This window comes from Pseudopipra pipra, chromosome 4 (genome assembly GCF_036250125.1).
Source record: "Pseudopipra pipra isolate bDixPip1 chromosome 4, bDixPip1.hap1, whole genome shotgun sequence".
NCBI lineage: Eukaryota > Metazoa > Chordata > Aves > Passeriformes > Pipridae > Pseudopipra > Pseudopipra pipra.
Window position 1 is genome coordinate 33,779,745 of NC_087552.1, and position 18,772 is coordinate 33,798,516.

The 18,772-nt window shown below is 38.5% G+C and overlaps 1 protein-coding gene across 2 annotated transcripts; it reads left to right on the forward strand.

Annotated features, from left to right (window-relative positions):
- The first annotated feature begins 22 nt into the window (after nucleotides 1-22).
- Nucleotides 23-18,685, forward strand: ETFDH (electron transfer flavoprotein dehydrogenase). 2 transcript variants are annotated; one of them, XM_064652344.1, is made up of 13 exons: nucleotides 23-128; nucleotides 2,097-2,243; nucleotides 2,683-2,912; nucleotides 3,736-3,817; nucleotides 4,072-4,190; nucleotides 4,500-4,577; nucleotides 6,999-7,145; nucleotides 8,574-8,714; nucleotides 10,322-10,465; nucleotides 15,444-15,612; nucleotides 17,342-17,524; nucleotides 17,822-18,043; nucleotides 18,345-18,685. In XM_064652344.1, exons 1-13 carry the CDS (start codon nucleotides 95-97, stop codon nucleotides 18,506-18,508), a joined length of 1,860 nt encoding a protein of 619 aa, XP_064508414.1. In that variant the 5' UTR covers nucleotides 23-94; the 3' UTR covers nucleotides 18,509-18,685. The 2 variants fall into 2 exon arrangements, with proteins under 2 accessions (XP_064508414.1, XP_064508415.1); XM_064652345.1 differs by lacking the exon at nucleotides 23-128 and adding an exon at nucleotides 458-475.
- Nucleotides 18,686-18,772: the final 87 nt, after the last annotated feature.

The window sequence follows — 18,772 nt, forward strand, 5'->3', positions numbered from 1 at the left end:
CGCGGCCGGGCGCGCAGGCGCAGCAGGGCGGAGGCCGGCACGGGGTGAGCGCAGGGCGGTCGCGGGAGGCGGAGGGAGTCCCGGGTTCGCTGCGATGCCGCTCTATCGCTGCCCGTCCGCCGGCCGAGGTAACGCGCCGGGCCGCGCCGGGGACGGCTGGACGCCCGGGGGCCGGGGCTGGGCTGGGGCTGGGGCTGGGGCTGGGCTGGGGTGACCGCCCGGCGGGGCGGGTGGGGCCGGTGGCTGGCGCGGCGCCGAGGAGGGCAAAGGTCGCGGCTGGGTCTCGCCCGGGTGTCCAGGCGGACGCGGGGCTGGAGCGGGGCCGGCGGGCGCGGGGCCCCCGGGGCTCGCTCTGCCTGGGGCCTCTGTCCTTCCGCAGGCACTCCCGGGGCGGGAGGAGAGGACAGGGATGTGCGTGAGCGCTGCCCGCGCCTGGGCTGTGCGGTAGTGGCGTGTTTTATTTACCTGCAACGCGGTGCGTGAAGCGATCTGCGGAATTTTTTTTGAGCGGTACTGGGTGTTAACCTGTTTTAAAGGGTAAAGTAAAGCAATGGAACGCATGCCCTTACTGAGGAAAGAGTTGTAGAAACGGCATCCAGACAGGTGCTGTTAAAGAGCTGTGGAAGAGCAGAGTTTTTCCTTGGGGATCGCTTGGCTCGTGCAGGCATTTCCCATCACGTTCCAAGGCCGGGAGCTCCTAGTAGCGCTGTGGCGCAGGCTCAGGTCTCTCACGGGGGAAGAATCTGACCCTCCAGCGTTTGAACCTATCTTTGTAATTATCAGACATGTTCTGAGCCGGGTTTCACTTCTTTTGCATATGTGTGGAATAAGTGATTTTTTTTTAATATACTATGTGATTCTTAGTAGCATCAGTTCTGCTCAAATAAAAATATCTCAAAAGTTAAGTTTAAGTTTCACGGTTTAATCTATATGTATAGGTGTAGTTGTTATCATGCTTATAAAATACTTGTTCTCAGATCCTGCTTGGTTGCAGGTAAAGGATAAATAAGAATAAATAGCTTTTATGTTATGTTGGTTACAGAATCGCTGTTAAGAAACCCACATGGTAATACCTCCTACTTTGCATATAGAGACCTGTATGCTGACTGTCACTGGGCAGTTATAACATGGGATGTTTATGTTGGCCTTGCCAATCACCATTCTCAATAAAATATTTACGTCATAGACCGTACATTTTACTTGTGTAGTTTTGCAGAAATACTCTACTTTAAATGTGATATTCTTCTTCACCTCTGAAAATAGAGAAAGAGGATTCTTAAAGGAAGGAAAATGATCTGTCAAGGTGCATTAGTGCACAGACCTTTTAACTATAAGTAGGTTTCATACTAACCATACTAGGTTTTTTTAACTACAAATCACACAGATATATTTTTTTTCGTGAAAGAGGAAAATTACAGTGTAATAATCCTCTTAACAGAGTCCTCTTTTGATAATTTGAAGCTTTAATTTGGTCTGTTTTCTTACAAACAAATTCTAATTTGTTCTTGCAACAATTAATGTTTCTGCAGCAAAGGTAAAGATTACTTGTATCTGCTGTTCCTAATTTTGGCTAAAGCATACTTGGGTTTAAGTCTGTGCTTTTATTGTAGAGCAAGACATTTACTTTAGATGAACTATCTTGTACTAGTAGCCCAGACTGTGTGTCTCAACATGTGTTGAGATGTCAGAAGAGCTGAACTTTCATGTCCTGTCTCTACAGTTGTTTGGTCACTTTTGATGAAGTCTGAAAGAAATCTTTTGAAGTTCAAAATTAAATAGGAAATTAAAATGTGTTTCACCTTTGTACACACATGTTGTCCTACATCAGCTGTGTATGGCTGGCCAGTGTATTGAGTGATACTATGTGAAGAATGCTTAAAGGGGAAGCTCTTTCATTATTTTTTCCCTGATATAAAATTATACAGCATACTCCTAATTTGAAAATTAAAAAATCCATGTTTATGGTTCCTCATCTTCGTATCACCTGGTAGTCTTTGGGAAGGGGAAGCTGTCATATTTGTTGTGCCACTTGCATCCCTGAAAATTTTAAAAATTTGGAAAAAATGATCTGACAAATTTGTTCCTTGGTTTTGCAGCACATCAGTGCTTTCGTGCTCTTAAGCTGATAAAGAAAGACTGCCTTCCATCACCACGTGTCTCAAGATGTGCATCTACTGCCTCTGTGCCTCGCATAACTACGCACTACACAATTCATCCTCGGGACAAAGACAAACGATGGGAAGGTAAGTGAAAAATTGCATTCTTTTAAAACTTTATTATTATTATTATTATTATTATTATTATTATTATTATTATTATTATTATTATTATTATTATTGCTCAGTTTTAAAGGCACTGAAGTGTGTTGCTGTTTTTTTCTTTTTATGGAAATTCTGTACTCTTAAGTACAGCACTGATATTTCAAATGAAATTTTTGGTTGCTATCTCAAAATTGGTGTCCTTAGTGCTATAAAACAGGATCAGATTAAACTTTATGCTTGTTTTCGTAAAATATACAAGCAGCTTTTGGTTTAGTGATTATCAGAAGATTTAGTTCTGTTCAGTATGTATCTGCTAGGTTTTTTTCCGTTGTTCTTTCCATGAGAGTTTAGGTTTAGTGAGAGAGAAGTTGGAAGTAATTGGAGATTGGTTTATGTTATTATCATTTTTTTTCTATTGAAGGGGTAAACATGGAAAGATTTGCAGAGGAAGCTGATGTTGTCATTGTTGGAGGAGGCCCTGCAGGCCTTTCTGCAGCTATTCGACTCAAACAGTTGGCTGCTGAGCATAGCAAAGAAATACGTGTTTGTCTGGTGGAAAAGGCTTCTCAGATTGGTGCCCATACATTGTCTGGTGCCTGTCTTGAGCCAAGGTCCTTAGAAGAACTCTTTCCAGACTGGAAGGAGCGAGGGGTATGTATGAGCACATAAACACTGAAATTAATTTCTAGCTTGTAATGAACTCCACACCTGACTCATTCTGGTATGACTTAGTACCTGGTACAATTAGTAATTAGTACCATTATGAAATACATTGATCTAACAAAACAAAAAACTGCTGCCTTCATTTTAGTCTGTTTCCTCTAGTTTGACAATGCTAGAAGTTTTATGTCTATACAGATATGCTGTGGCTTCTGCTCTTTTCTCTAGTAGTCTTACTGCATATATACAATATGTCTTGTGCATCCTGGGGTGACCTGCACTTTCTGCCTTTGAGCAGAATCCAGCTCCTGTGCACAAGCAGGAAGATGTTCGGTTCTTACCAGTGACAGACTTGTTGCTTCTGTACAATAGTTCATGGAAATGGCACACAGTGCACTGACTTCTGTGCAGACACTGTGGTGTAATGAAGGCCTAAGATGATTTTAGGAGGGAGGATAGCAGAAAATAAGTTGCCATCTCTACCAGAACAGCCTTCTGAGTTGCAGCCAACTGCCTGCTATCACCTGGGAGCTGCAAGAAGTTAGACATCAACTAGTTGTTTTGTCTTACTGTGGTAAATACGCAAGTTGAGCCGTGTTCTTTAGAGAGGTCTAGAATATTGAGTGTTGATTCTTTCCTGATGACTGCCTCATTAAGTACTTTGTCTTCTCTCTTGTGGTACCTTCCTATAGAAGTGCTGTACTTAACCTGTACTTGTCTGCCAGTTCGATTGTTTGATTTTGTTTGTTGTTGGTTTTGTTGAATTGGCTAGAAAAACATAACTCTCTTCTTTTTCTATTTCATTTTTTTGTAGGCTCCACTTAAAACTCCTGTAACTGAAGACAAGTTTGGAATTTTAACAGAGACATCTAGAATTCCAGTGCCAATTCTTCCAGGTAAGGTTTAGCAAGGGAGTAGAGAGTCAGCTTTCTTCGTGTCTTTTTCAACTTTTCCATGAATCAATAGTACAGAAAGTGTATGTCGAATGTAATAGCTTTCAGGGTTACAGTCTATGTAGATGATGGCTGTGATAACACATGACATTACTTGGAAGATAGTAGCTGTAGAAGATGTGATGTCTGATGTATACACCATCAGTTATTTTGCCTAGTGTCCTATGTTTTATGTGTGTGTGTCTTTTTTTGCCTAGGACTTCCGATGGTTAATCATGGAAATTACATAGTACGTCTGGGCCACCTTGTGAGTTGGCTAGGTGAACAAGCAGAAGCTTTGGGTGTTGAGATATATCCAGGCTATGCAGCAGCTGAGGTACTCATGACATCAGTGTGCGTATATGAAAAGTGGCTTTGAAACCCCCTTCAGAGCAGTCACAATCATTTGTACATGCAGAACATTCCTTTTAACAGATATATATCATGAAAACCATGTTTCAGTGTCTAAATTCCCTGGTTCAGATCCAGCAAAGTGCAAGTGGGTCGTACACTATGTGAATAAATACATAATCTTCATGTTTGACCATTAAAGTCAGAGTGCTTAGAAGTTCTGCATTAGAACTTTTAATGAATGGATTAAAATGGCAGATCATTAAAATGGTTTTTGTTTTAAATATTTCCAAAGGTTCTTTTCCATGAAGATGGTAGCGTGAAAGGGATAGCAACTAATGACGTAGGCATTCAGAAGGATGGAGCACCTAAAGTGAGTATCTATCTTCCCCATACCTAGGGGTTTATTTATGGAAATTGTGATATATTTACTTGTACTGCCATCAGTAGTCTTGCTGCAGTATAAGAAAAAGTGTAAAACTCAGTACCTGTCTTCTTTCTCTGTATTTAACTGGATTGATTACTTGTGAAATTTCTGGTTTTGGAATGTTGTAAAATTCTTCTGAAATTAGTAGAAGAAGCTTTTGCAGAAAGGGTGACTCGAAGGAAATATTGTAAGGATGTTTTGGCATATGTGAAATCAGGAAACAAAAGGAAAGAACTCCAGGAACTCCTAGAAAAAAGGTGCAAAGGTGGAATAGAAAGCTATAGTCCAGCTGGTAACTAGCAATGTGTAAGAGAGTGTGCTTCTGGCTGACTTGGTTTCTTTGATATTTACAACTGCAGTCGCATTTGTTGACAGTCTGTCTGCCTAGTTAGGGGAAGGTGCACATTGAACCTTTATACCTTTTTGCTAGTTCATGTTTCTGCATCCAGAAGGTGACTCCCTGCCCTAAGTATCAGATTTGGACTGATTTTGTTTTTAATTTTTTTTTAGTGGAATCCAGGATGTGCCCAAAGTGTGTTGCTTCCCTGTGTAATATGTAGGGAGAATTTGTCACATCAGAATAACTCAGAACAACTTTCACATAAAGTTATTTGACTGCAGAAATTAGGAGTACAAGTTTTTTCTTAAGATTTACCTTCTTTTACAAGGTTTCTGTCTAGTTACATGAATTTCAAAGAGTTATTCACATTCACATAAAGTGTGGGCTATTTTTCCCATTTAATTCAGGGCATGAGAAGAAAAGACTCATTCTTGTTTTGAGAGAATATAGCCAAGGGAAGAGGAAGTGGTGACAGGGAAAAGTAAGTTATTTTTCCAGTGTAATATTGTCCATCTGCTGTAGGGAACAGACATGCTCTTATTTTCCAGTGCACATTTTTTCCAGTAGGAGGCGCAAGTAAAGCGTACAGCTCACTGCGGGAATAAAGATTTTTTGGGAGTTTGGGTTTGTTTTAAAATGGGAAGGAACGATTTTAGTTATATTTTTTTAACGTTCTCGAAACATAGTTTTTTCTGGAAGAATGTGTCTATTAACTTCTTTAATGGAATAATTAGTGTGCCACTACTGCAGCTTTTTGAGTATTCAAGTGTTTTCACTGTCAGTTAGGTCAGCTGATACTAGCTTCAGTGCATAAAGGTTCAGGTAAATAGATGGAGTTTTGCAACCTTCAAGGCAAGAGTATCTTCAATGAGTTTATAGAGAGCCTAATCAAATAGACCGTGGTTAATGAATAGAGTTCCACCTTTCAGTCAGCACCAACCAAACAAAAATTACAGTGGGAAAACATTCATTGTAAAAAGTTGCACATTGATTCTTATGTAGATACTGGAGAAGGACATTAATTGTGAAATACAACTCTGTCACATTACTGAAACATTTCAAATTCATTAGTTTCTGATATTTACAATGTCAACATTTGTAGTTTATTTATTTTATGTAAATCTGCTTTAAAATGGACAGTATATATTTTTAATCTTTAGATCAAGTGGTAAGCCTCTGTAGTTCTAGTATTTTGTAAGATTAATTCATGTTCAGGTTCAAAGAATACAAAAAATATGGCAAAATCTTGTGACTGTTGTTTAAAGGTAATTCCCAACTAGAGGGAAGATTTTTATTTGCTAGTCTTCTTCAGAGGTTTCCAACCAGTAAGTTACAAGTGAGAGACAACTCAAAACCAAGCAGTAAGCTTCTCCTGGTCCTATGCTGTCTTACCTTGAGATGGTGTAGACGGTTCTGTGGGGTACTGCTGGATACCTTCGTCCAAAACTCTTTTCACTGTATTTTTTAACATTAAACTTTCTGACTGAAATCAAGCTTTTTTCTTCATAAAAAATTTGTATAAAGAGATTATGTATATTTACAGTCCTGTCTCCTTATATTGCAAATATAATGGGCGATGCAGATTTTTCAGATGTGGAAGTTCTGTCTAGTCTCTGTCATATGTGTGGGGACACACACAGTGTTTTATTGTAATGTGACTTTATGAGCAAAAATTAAAGTGTGAAGTTATGGGAACAGTTTGTTTGTTCCATCAGGGTTCGTTTGCACCCTATGAATGAGCAGATGTAATATAAGTATCCTCCAACCTGGAAAAGATTCTCTTTTTCAGTGACTAATGGCTATTCACTGCAGTGCTGCTTTACTGCAGTCCCCTTGCATGACTTGCCAGGAGTGCATCTTGGTTAGGTGGAAAAAACAGCTGGACTAGAGCCATGATTTGCAATGTTTGTAGATTCAGAGCTTATGCCATGAAGTAGTGTAAAATCACTTCATTGCTCTCCATTTTCTTGCTCTGAATTTGATGTGGCACTGATGTAACTGCTGATGAAATGCTGTACTTTTTGCAGGCTACCTTTGAAAGAGGCTTGGAACTCCATGCTAAAGTCACAGTCTTTGCTGAAGGTTGTCATGGACATCTAGCCAAACAGATGTACAAAAAATACAATCTAAGGGAAAAATGTCAACCCCAGAGCTATGGCATTGGACTGAAAGAGGTATCACTTGCATAATTTTAACAAATAAGGAAAATACTGTGAAGATTTAAGGTAGCTTCTGTTTGCTTTCAAGCTAATTTGTGTAAGACATAAGAATTAAAGATTTTTCTTTCAAAAAAAATCCTTTTCTTGGGCTTATAAAATTAGGATAGGGATGAGGTTTCCTTTTGAAAATATTCTATACACTGGAAATATCACTCATGAAAAACAGCTGTATTATTGCAGAATATGTTCAGAGTTTGACTATAACATATTTTTTATTACTTTAAGTATGTGCTTACAGCTACAAAATGTTTGTTAAATAATTAGTTTATGCTTCTGTAGAGAATAACCACTCTGTAAATGTATGACATAATCTTAGTTACAGTTTTTAATACTGAAGTTGTTCTTAAAGCAGGGTTTTCCTGTGGAGTTCTCTTGCTTCCATATGAGACTGTCTGCTTTAGCAAATGGGGCAGTCCAATAGGAATGGATCTGTAAAGTGAAATAGTTGATGAGCTGACATCTGTACTATGCACATCTCAGGTTTATTTTTACTTTGGACTAGCTGTGATCTTGTCCCATGGACTGAGTACCCTTTCTTCACTGGAATACTCTAGGTGGGCTTTTGGGACCCTGTCATACAATTTAGTTCCATGTGAAAGGAATCCAGTTCACGCCTTCCATGGTTGCTCTGCAATGTGAACAAAAGTGCAGTAAGTGGGAGGAAACAGAAGTCCGACTCCAAAATGTGCTCCTTAATCTAAACTGCAGCATTAATGTAGGTGCATCCTCCATGCTTGAGCTGATCTTACAGTGCTCAGCTGCCCTTCTGCCATTAGACTCTGCCTTGCACAGAACTCCATGGTGAAGAGACATTTTGTGAAATGAGCAGAAAATTGACTCACGAGTGGAAACATGAAAATGCTTCTGTGAGTTCACCATGGGTCAGTGGAGCACTGGAGATGTGTAGGAGAGAGCAGAGAGAGGACAATTTGTTTGACAGAAAATATTTAGATCAACTCAGGCATATTGTTAAGCACGACCTTGAAAAACTTGCAAGATAATTCATACAATCATACAAAAATACAACATTTTTAAAGAAAAGAAAGTCAATGTAAGCATTGCTTTCTGTAGCAGAAGGATCTGTCAAAGTCAGTAGTAAAAGGCATCTTGTGGTTGAATGAAAATTTTGGGTGTAGTACTGGAGTATGTCACATTTTCTAATATGCAACAGTTCAAGCAAGAGAGGTATTGGGAGAATCTTAAATGGTAATCTAAAAAGGTATATTTATTACTTGGTATTTTGCTGTATGCATTTATTTATATTATTGATCATAGCAGTAAATAATTTTATTCTATATGTAATCGTGTGTTTGTCTTTTATTATATTATTGAAAGGCCATTACTTTGCAATCTAAAGTAATTTTTTGGTCATCTTCATTTCAGTTATGGACTATTGATGAAAAGAAATGGAAACCAGGAAGAGTAGAACATACTGTAGGCTGGCCTTTAGACAGACATACATATGGAGGATCCTTTCTTTATCACTTAAATGAGGGTGAACCTTTAGTTGCTCTTGGATTTGTGGTAAGTGAAGTTAGGTTTTTCATGCTTGCTTGTTGTTTGATCTTCATTTTTATGAAGTTTCTTTTCTCTGTTTTAATGTAGAAATGAAAACACAAGAATAGCAACAGAGCAAATTTAATATTTTCTCAATCTTAAATGCACTTATATTAGGGAAGGTTTATTTGTCATATTAATTTGTCTTTAGTCTAGTGTCTTTTATTAAGACCAACTAGAAAATTTATGAATAATTTTTTTTTGCAAACCAAGTAAATTTTTGTAAAGCCAAAACCAAATGACTAATCAAAGTTGTGCTCACAAAATTTTTGGAAGTTAGACAATCTCTAAATCACATGCACTTCATACAATTCCATTTCCCAATTCATATGTCAGCCTCAGGTGCAACTCCACTTTATGAGAGAAGTATATAAAGTAGAAGCACTCTGCAGCTCCACAAGCAGCATCACTTCCATTTCTGAGCTCTTCACTTTGTTCATATTATTCTTATCCCCATTGGCCTTGCCTTCTGCAGTTAAACTGTCTTTCTGAATTGGGCAGGCAGCTTCTTCCTTCTTATCCTCTTTCTCAGAAGTACTGAGATCACTAGAGACAGGCTGGTGTCATTCTGGCAAGCCAAGTGATGCAAGGAGCAATGGTTGGAAATATCACCTGCAGTCCTAAAAGAAACATTCACTATTTATCTTGTGCATGTGCTTCACACGCAGACATTTTAAGAGTCGAGCACTCAAAATGGACTTTTAGCAGCATGGGACTGAGCTGACACTTTGGTCTCTCTTAAGAGAGACCTTAAAATCCTTTCAGAAGGATTCCAGAGTGTGTGTGGGGTGAAAACAGAATTTTTGTCTAACCGTTTTGTAAAAAATATTGAAAAAAAGTCCTGTTTGTTGCTGAATCGTGAGATATATATCATTAAATGTATCATTATGTATTTTGTTATTTGTCTCAAGTAAAGCTCACTGGAACCTCAAAAGAGAAAAATTCGACAACAGAAGTCCTTCTAAGAGTATATTAAAAATGGGAAATGCAGAGTATATCTGGGCAAATTCTCAAATGCATAGGATAAGAATTCTGGGCATCCAGCCAGTTGGCAAAGTCTTTTTTCTCCAATTTTCTGCTTTAATCATTGCTCCTCTATGCTTTATTACAATGGCTTACCTAATTGGAAATTATAATTGACTACTAAACAGTGCGAAGAACTGTTTAAAATAAATGAGCACAAGGACATAATGATCAAAAAATAATTGTTTACCTCTCCTTCCATCTTTTTTAGGGCAGAGGTATGAAACACAACTTTAAAACAAGTTTTCTTGCTTATCCCACCTACTAAACCATGCTTAATTTAATTTGTTTTATTTCAAAGACAGGTGAAAGGTGGCTACAATGCAATTAAGTTTTTTATTTCTAGATGGAGCTGAGAGCAGCAAATTTTCAGATCTGCTTCTGCTGTATTGTTAATAGAATGTATTTCTGGCAGCATTTTCTTTAAGTAGGAAGATTCTGAGATTGGTTTAATATAAAATAAAGACTTGACGTGGTAATATGTGATTGTTCTTCTTTAAGTTTTATATTTCTTTTTCATTAATATTGCACTTTTTCCTTTTTCTTTTAAGGTTGGTTTAGATTATCAAAATCCCTATTTGAATCCATTTAGGGAATTTCAGAGGTGGAAGCACCATCCTAGTGTACAGCCTACTTTGGAGGGTGGAACAAGGATTGCCTATGGTGCCAGAGCACTAAATGAAGGTGGTTTCCAGGTAATATTTTCATGAGGTTTTTAACTTTGAGTTCTCTATAGCCATTTAGTGCTGTAGATTTGGGTTCCATGCTGTGCTAAAAGTTTTTCTGGACAGAAAAGCCTTGTTATCTTGTTGGGTACTGGCTGCTGAGATTTGCTAGACTTGGGCTCTGTCATACCGAAAATCATCTGACATAGTCATTTACTTCATAAGTGAAACACAGAATCATAAAATCATTTAGGTTGGAAAAGACTATTTACATAATCAAGTCCAACCATTAACCCAGTACTGCCAAGTCTCCAAGTGCCACATTTACACACCTTTTATGTGCGACCAGGGATGTTAACTCAGCCGCTTCCCTGGACAGCCTGTGCCAGTGCTTGACAACCTTGCCTGTGAAGAAGTTTTCCTGAGACCTCCCCTGGCACAACTTGAGGTCATTTCATCTCATCCTGTCACTTGTTACCTGGGAGAAGAGCATCCCCCCCACCTGGCTACAACCTCCTTTCAGGTAGCTGTAGAGAGCAATAAGGTCCCCACTGAGCCTCCATTTTTCCAGGCTAAACAATTCCAGCTTCCTCAGCTGCTCCTCAGAGGACTTACTCTCCAGACCCTTCACCAGCTTTGTTGCCCTTCTCTGGACACACTCCAGCACCTCAATGTCTTTCTTGTAGTGAGGGGCCCAGAACTGGACACAGTACTTGAGGTGCAGCCTCACCAGTGTCAGGTACAGGGGAAGAATAACTTCCCTGGTCCTGCTGGCCACACTATTTCTGATAAGGGCCAGGATGACATTGAACTTTTTGGCCACCTGGTCACACTGCTGGCTCATGGTCAGCCATTGTTGTCCAGCACCCTCAGGTCCTTTTCTGCTGGGCAGTTTTCCAGCCACTCTGCCCCAAGCCTGAGGTACTGCATGGGGTTATTTTAAACCAAGGACAGGACCCAGCACTTGGCCTCGCTGGTTCTCAATACAGTTGGCCTCAGTCTATCAATCCAGCCTGTCCCAATCCCTCTGCAGAGCCCTCCTGCCCTCTAGCAGATCAACGCTCCCACTCAGTTTGGTGTCATCTGAGAACTGACTGGGGGAGCACTCAATCCCCTCGTCCAGGTCATTGATAAAGGTATTAAACAGGGCTGGCCCCAGAACTGAGCCCTGGGGAACCCCACTAGTGACCAGCTGCCAGCTGGATTTAACTCCATTCACCAGCACTCTTTGGGCCTGGCCATCCAGAAAATTTTTTACCCAGCAAAGAGTCTGCTAGTCCAAGCCATGAGCAGTCAGTGAAGTGGAATTTATATTGCAGTCAAGTGTGTTCAGCAGCAAAGACAGTACAGCCAGTCTTCTGTTGTGCCTGAAACCTTGGGGAAGACAGGGTAGCACCACTCATCTCTTCTTCTTGTGGGTTTGGGGAGTCATATCTTCCCTATTACTTATCACGGCAGAGGGAACTTCGTTGCAGTGCTTGACCCTTAAGTCACTGATGGTGCTGAAATTGTAATGTAGTTAGTGAGGTGAATCTTTAACTCCTCAAGTACAGATACCTTGAGTATCTTTCATGGACAATTTTGAATTTCTGCTTTCTTGAGAGGTGGAATACTTTGTTCATTGTGTTCCATTAAGGAGTCTAAAAGGTACAATTTTGAATAGGTATTCATCAAGACTTAAGGTCAGTTGAAATGGCTGGAACAGCTTGCAGAAAAAAATAATCTAGTTTATATTTAACAGTTTTAAATTTCAACCTCTTAGCTTTTCATGTGGGAATCTTGGAACACAGGACATGGCTCTGTGTCACGTGCTCCCAGATCCATCTTCTAGATGCTTCTTTCAACCTAGAGCTTAAAACTGAGTGTTCATGATCTGCACCTTGTGTGTGGGTACATTCCACTCTGCTCTCTACTTTGTCTTTCCTTTTTGAACCTCTTTTTCTTAGTGTAAATATAGTTTCATGTAGTTTTTGTGATACAAGTGGAATTTCAGCAGCAGTGTAACTCTTGTCACAGTCATGTGGAGTTAGGCTTTGACCCCAGTGTGCATACCTGCTAGTGATCATGTGGGTTCATGAAGCAACTTCTTAATTACATGTGATACACATTTAGTAAATCTGAGGGTTGACTTTGTGCACTCTCTAGTAGAAATATGTCGTACCACGTTGCAACACAGCTGTGTTACTGGTTTATTTCAGAAACCATTGTCCCTCTGTTATTAACACATATATAATACAAAATACCAACATGTTTTAATATACACTTTTATGGAAGAGGAGCTTCTTTTTCACTGGTTTCTATATCATAGATAATCATTGAATTTCTGGCTTTGGTGAAGTAGCCAGATTGCAACTTCAGTTGCATCCTTATACTGCTCAAAACATATGGCTAGAAGAACATAGTATTTTTTAAGTCACTTACAGACATTGTTTGTGCTAAATTACACAGTCAGTAGGATTACAGCTCTTGTGCATCTCTGCCTAATCTTTGGACTTCTTTGCTGGACTTAAACCAACACCCTTACTTTGTGTTGTTCCTAATATAAAAAACATGTTTTGTTTTGTTGTGTTTTGGGTTTTTTCTTTATTTTCTGTAGATAGATTTGTCTAGTTAATCATGCAGTCATGTTTTTAAAAGACTTAATACATGCCTTCAGTAAAAAGAAGCTTTATTGATGATTCATTTACGAAGAGTTTTAAGATTAGCTCTTCTTTTGCATGTGTTGTCTCAATTAATAACTGTAGCAGTCTGACTCATTTGCATCACTGTAGTCCAGGAATATTTTCTTATGTAAGTCATCCTGTAGCTCCAGTTTTTGAATTTGGTAACAGTATTGCATCAAATAGGTGTTTAGAATTGCCATCAATCTCAGCCTTTTTTTGTCTGTTATAGATAACCTTATGACCATGTTCTTCAGTCTTTAACAGAGAGCGAGCAAGAGCACGCTAGTGCACGCTCTTGGATGTGTTTTGGGATATGTGGAGGGAGGGAACAGAGTTTAGTAGTCTACACCTACATAGCTGCTATTTCTTACGTTTATTAAAATTGCAAAATCAAGCACTTAAGAAATTCCCATGCACCCTCTGTTTTGTCTCCATTTTATCAAAAACTTTGGAAAGGTTTAAGAGTTTTGTGAAAAAAAACCAGAAATTGTTGCCGTTGGTTGAGCAGTGTATGTTATGAATATCGGGGAAAAAAACCTTCATATTGATAACCCATTCAAATGTCAAATATTAGACTCACTTAACAGATTTTAAGCCCTGAGCTGAGCTCAGGGGAGGAAGAACGTGAGGTTTCCTGTCTGCTGGAAGGACTGACTCTGTAGGGAGCATGTGTCTCCCCGCCTTCCTCCAAACCAGCCTTGTTTGGTGTCTATCTCAGGGGCAGGGAGGGCTTGTGCCATACTGGCAAGATGTATTTCTTCAACTGACTGTGGAAACAGGCACCAAGTGCCATAGTACTAATAATGAGAATTCCTAACAAAGTTGCAATATATGCTACCTTTTGCATTATATGACAGATCTTCAATCTCATTTATTCTTTAACAGTATGTTGGTCACTGTGCATATTAAGTGAAACAGTAGTTGCAAAAGAAAAGTACTTGATCACCATCTTTTTATGCAGTTCAAAGAGTCAGTCAAGAAATCTTTCTATGCTTATGTCAGTGCTGCATTATTTTATCCTAATAGATATAACAGAGTGGCTGTTTTCTGTGAAAAGAGAGGACATCCTACATACTTAATCCCTTTGAAATACTATTATGTAGCTGAACTTAAAAATTCTGCTCCCAGAAAAGTTGTAATTTGTAATTGTATTTTCAGCCTAAATTACCTTTCCTATGAACCAGAGCACTAAGTCTGGGATTAAACAAACTGTGCAAAACACAATCACAGCAATGAAATGCTGTGTAGTACAATGTTTTTTTAGAGACTCCTGTATGACTGTTTAAAAGTAAGCAGTCCTGGGTGAATAGTAAGCAGGTAACAATGGAACAAGCAGAAGGAAACAAAATTTTTGTTTTGGGTTATCTTGAATTCTGAGGGATATTTTTTTTGAACATTTTTCATTAAATAAAACTACTTGTTTGGGATCAAGTTATTTAGGCCATTACAAAATTAATTCTTTCAGGCAGTTTTAATAAAAGCAGGATGCTAGATTCATAAGCACTGCTCAGTACTAAAGACTTTGGAGGAAGGCTGTGTACAAAACTTACCTTTAGTTTTGAAACTGAGGCTTTGATCACTGCTTTCTGCTAAAAAGTACTGCTATCAGTCCACGTTTTGAAGATGGTCCCTGTCTAAAATCTTAGTCTCATTGGATGAGGGTAACAATAACTACCTTTATATTAAGGTATTCCTTAATATAGGTGTATAACATAGTATATTAATAGTACAGACATGGTATTTGCAAATCATTTGACTGTCTTAGGTTTGTGAATTGACTGTACTCAATGACATTATGCTTACAGAATGGGAGTAAGATGATGATTTTACACCAAAATACATTTGTTGGCTGCTGAGCAACTTCTAAAATAAGGGGGAGGAGGACAGGCAGGGCATAGAACAAGAACATGCGGTTTCATAGAACAAGATTTGTGGAAAAAAGGCACCGTGAGGTAAGATGTGTACAACTTACTATGTGAAAATCGGGGAAACAAATGAGGTTTCTTTGTTTTGGGTTTTTTTTAAAAAGAATTCACTTGAAGTTGAAGGACAAAACAGTATCAGTGGGTGACATTACCCGAGTCTTGTTGCAGATAAAGCAGCTGGAGAGAGGATATAAGGAAAATGTCATTCTGTCACACTCAGTGCAGGTACAATGCCTGCATTCCTATATGCATACTATGCTAAAATTCCTTGATGGAGTATCTCTGGTGTATGTTTAAATAGTGCACATGCAAGTGTGAAAATGTAAAAGACACTCAAGCCTTGTGCCATTTTAATTTCTAGAATGTTGTTTTCAATTTAAAAAACAAGAACAAACAAACCACCTTTCTTTCTGTTTTTAGTCAATACCCAAACTCACCTTCCCAGGTGGATTATTAATTGGTTGCAGTCCTGGACTCATGAATGTTCCTAAGATCAAAGGGACACATACTGCAATGAAAAGTGGCATGTTGGCTTCAGAAGCAATTTTTAGTCAATTAATCAATGAAAATCTCCAATCAAAGACAATAGGTAAGATCACTGTACTTTGAGTTCTAATTACCTTGCGTGCAATTAGAACTACCAACAGCTAACAGCAGTAACTCAATGTGGCTAAGAGGTGTGTTTAAAATATATCTATTGTTAATTTACTATTAATAATGTTAAATGATTTAAAAAAGAAAGAAATTAATACAGTTTTGCTCAGTTATTCTTAAGTACTTATCCTACTGTTTGCTAGAACAAAAATACACCTCCAAGTACCATCTGAAAAGCTTATGCTTCCTGTATAAGTAAACAAGAATAATATATTTTGTTCCTACAAACATGTTAAAAATTAGTGCTTTATGATTCAGAAAGTGTTACTGAAAGACTGGAGAGATAAAAAAGGAACAGATTAAATGTAAGCAAAACAAGGTGAGATTTTTCAAATTTGCTCTTCACTCTTGTTAAGATGCTTTTTTCATTCAGTCTTTTTTTCCTGTCTTTTAATCTTATTGTTGTCTCAGTTTGAGATATTTGTATTTGTATTGTATATTATTTGTATAATATTTCATTTTATACATAATGCAAGCACATTGAAACAATCACCTGGTCCTGACCACTTACGGTAGTGACTAGTTTAAACTTTGATTGTACCCTTACATGTGTTAACAAAGACTGTACAGAGAGAGAATTAGAATTTCAGTAATTTTGGACACTATAGCCAGGTGCCACACAATGATTATATTAGAAGTCTCTTCTCTGTACTGATGCATTCAAACCTCATGAGCTTTCATCTCATTCAGCTGAAACATGCCATACACAGAAGGTATGCTGAACAATTAAAACTTCTGCTAGACAGGTTAAAATGTTTAGAATCCGTCTGAAACTATCAACATTCTTGATGGGTAGTGTGCCAGTCTTGTGTGATTATGGACAGGTTTTATATGCTGTTTTCCACTTTTGTCAAGACTGGAATATTATACTTGCTTCACTTGGCAGAGATAATGGGCTTTCTTCAGAGCTGTGAGATGGGAAATACAGACTGAAGCATGTTTTTCATGTATAGACAAGGCTTAAAACTGGTTATTTAGAACATTTATTCCTATACAGTAGTAATGGAGAATAGTGAAGGGGAAGCTCTCAATTTTCATTCGAAGAAAAATTTTTTTCCAAGATAATTACATGATTTTTAACTACACTGCAGTAGATGTGTCAAGTGTCCAGTGTCTAGTATTTGTAAAAAATACAATCAAAGAGTTTGTAGTCAAATATATCTCATTAATGTGTTGATTACAAAGGGAGAAATAAAGTTTTCTAGCACTAATTCATGCAGTGGGCCATAGGCATAGTTACTGAAATGGGAATGTTTGTGGTTGCAGAACTTCTAAGGAAGAAGATATTGAATCTGACATTAGAATTGCAAACCTGGCTTTAGATCACAAATGCTCCTGGTCAGTGCTCAGGGCGAGAGCTGTTTTTCCACAGAGGCACCAATGTAGCCACCTGGCTGATTGTATTTTGTGGAGGTTTGAAGTAATTCAGTACTGCTTGTGGCTCATTTAAGAGGCTTCTAAAAGGAGCAGTAGACACCTGCCAACAAAACAGGTCTCTTCATGAGGCTGAAACATGTTGTCTGGTATACTCCTAGAATATGATTCTGAAATTCTCATTTTGCTGACTTGACTGCTAGCAGTTGCCTTTATTCAGAATTTATTTTTTTATTTCAAGGATAGTCTTGATGTACTGTAGGTACCTAACACGTAATGTACTGCCTTAGGACTTCATGTGCAAGAGTATGAGGAGAACCTGAAAAAGTCCTGGGTCTGGAAAGAGCTGTATGCGGTTAGAAACATCCGACCATCCTGCCATACCGTACTTGGTGTGTACGGAGGAATGATTTACACGGGTATATTTTACTGGTTACTGAGAGGAATGGAACCATGGACATTAAAACATCCAGGTAATTTCACTGAAGCTAATGCACATCTGGTCCAGTGGTGAGGCCTTGAAGTGCAGAAAAGAAACAGATTATAAGGCATTAAAGCAGACTTTGTCATATTACCTGCCATATAATGTAAATTAAGACATTAAAACACTGCTTAGTATAACAGCCTTTTTCATGAGACAAAAAACTATACTATCTTTTATGAAGTACTTAATTCTGATGACAGAGAAAATAGCTTAGTAAAGTTGTTCTTGAGTAACTGAAAATTACAGTAATTCTGTACTGAAATCTATTTATTAAAAATATATTTAGGACCAGATTTTGCTCAGCTCAAGCCAGCCAAAGATTGCACACCTATTGAATACCCAAAGCCTGATGGAAAAATCAGTTTTGATCTCCTGTCATCTGTGGCTTTAAGTGGTACCAACCATGAACATGACCAACCTGCACATTTAACTCTCAAAGATGACAGCGTCCCTGTGAGCAAGAATCTGGCTGTATTTGATGGACCGGAACAAAGATTTTGTCCAGCAGGTAGGTAACAAAAATGTCTCAGCTGTTTTTGCAAGATCAAAGACAAAGTACTTCAGGAAGAGTCCACGTGGCCTACTACTTCAAGCATTCTATCCCAGTCCTCCTCCTAGAATGGGGTTCAAGTGCAGGTTGTAAAGTATGTTAACAGTACTTTCATACTGAAATAACTATTAAACATGGAAGAAGGCAGTTGAATCACACTAGTAATATCCATCCCTCATTATACTTGCTGATAAGTACTAGAGCATACATGGAGGGGGAAACTGTTCAGTGAACTGATAGCTCTTTTGGTCCTTTGCAGGAGTCTATGAGTTTGTTCCTCTGGAAACAGGAGAAGGATCAAGGCTGCAGATAAATGCTCAGAACTGCGTCCACTGCAAAACATGTGATATTAAAGACCCAAGTCAGAACATTAACTGGGTAGTGCCTGAAGGTGGAGGAGGACCAGCTTATAACGGGATGTAAACTGACACATATATTCAGTGACTTCTGATCGCCAACAAATATGTTGGAGTATTTTATGCTGCAGTGTAATTTATGTACAGCACTGACTCGAATGTTAAGAGTTTGAGACTAATATGCCATTCTGGATTTTACATGTGACTGTTGCATTAAATGGAAAATTGGTGCCTTCTGATTAAACCCTAGCCTTATTTAAATAGGACTTCTTTACAGGAGTTGTATGGCAGGCAGAAGACTTAAGTTCTTCTTAGTACTGATAAAGGAACT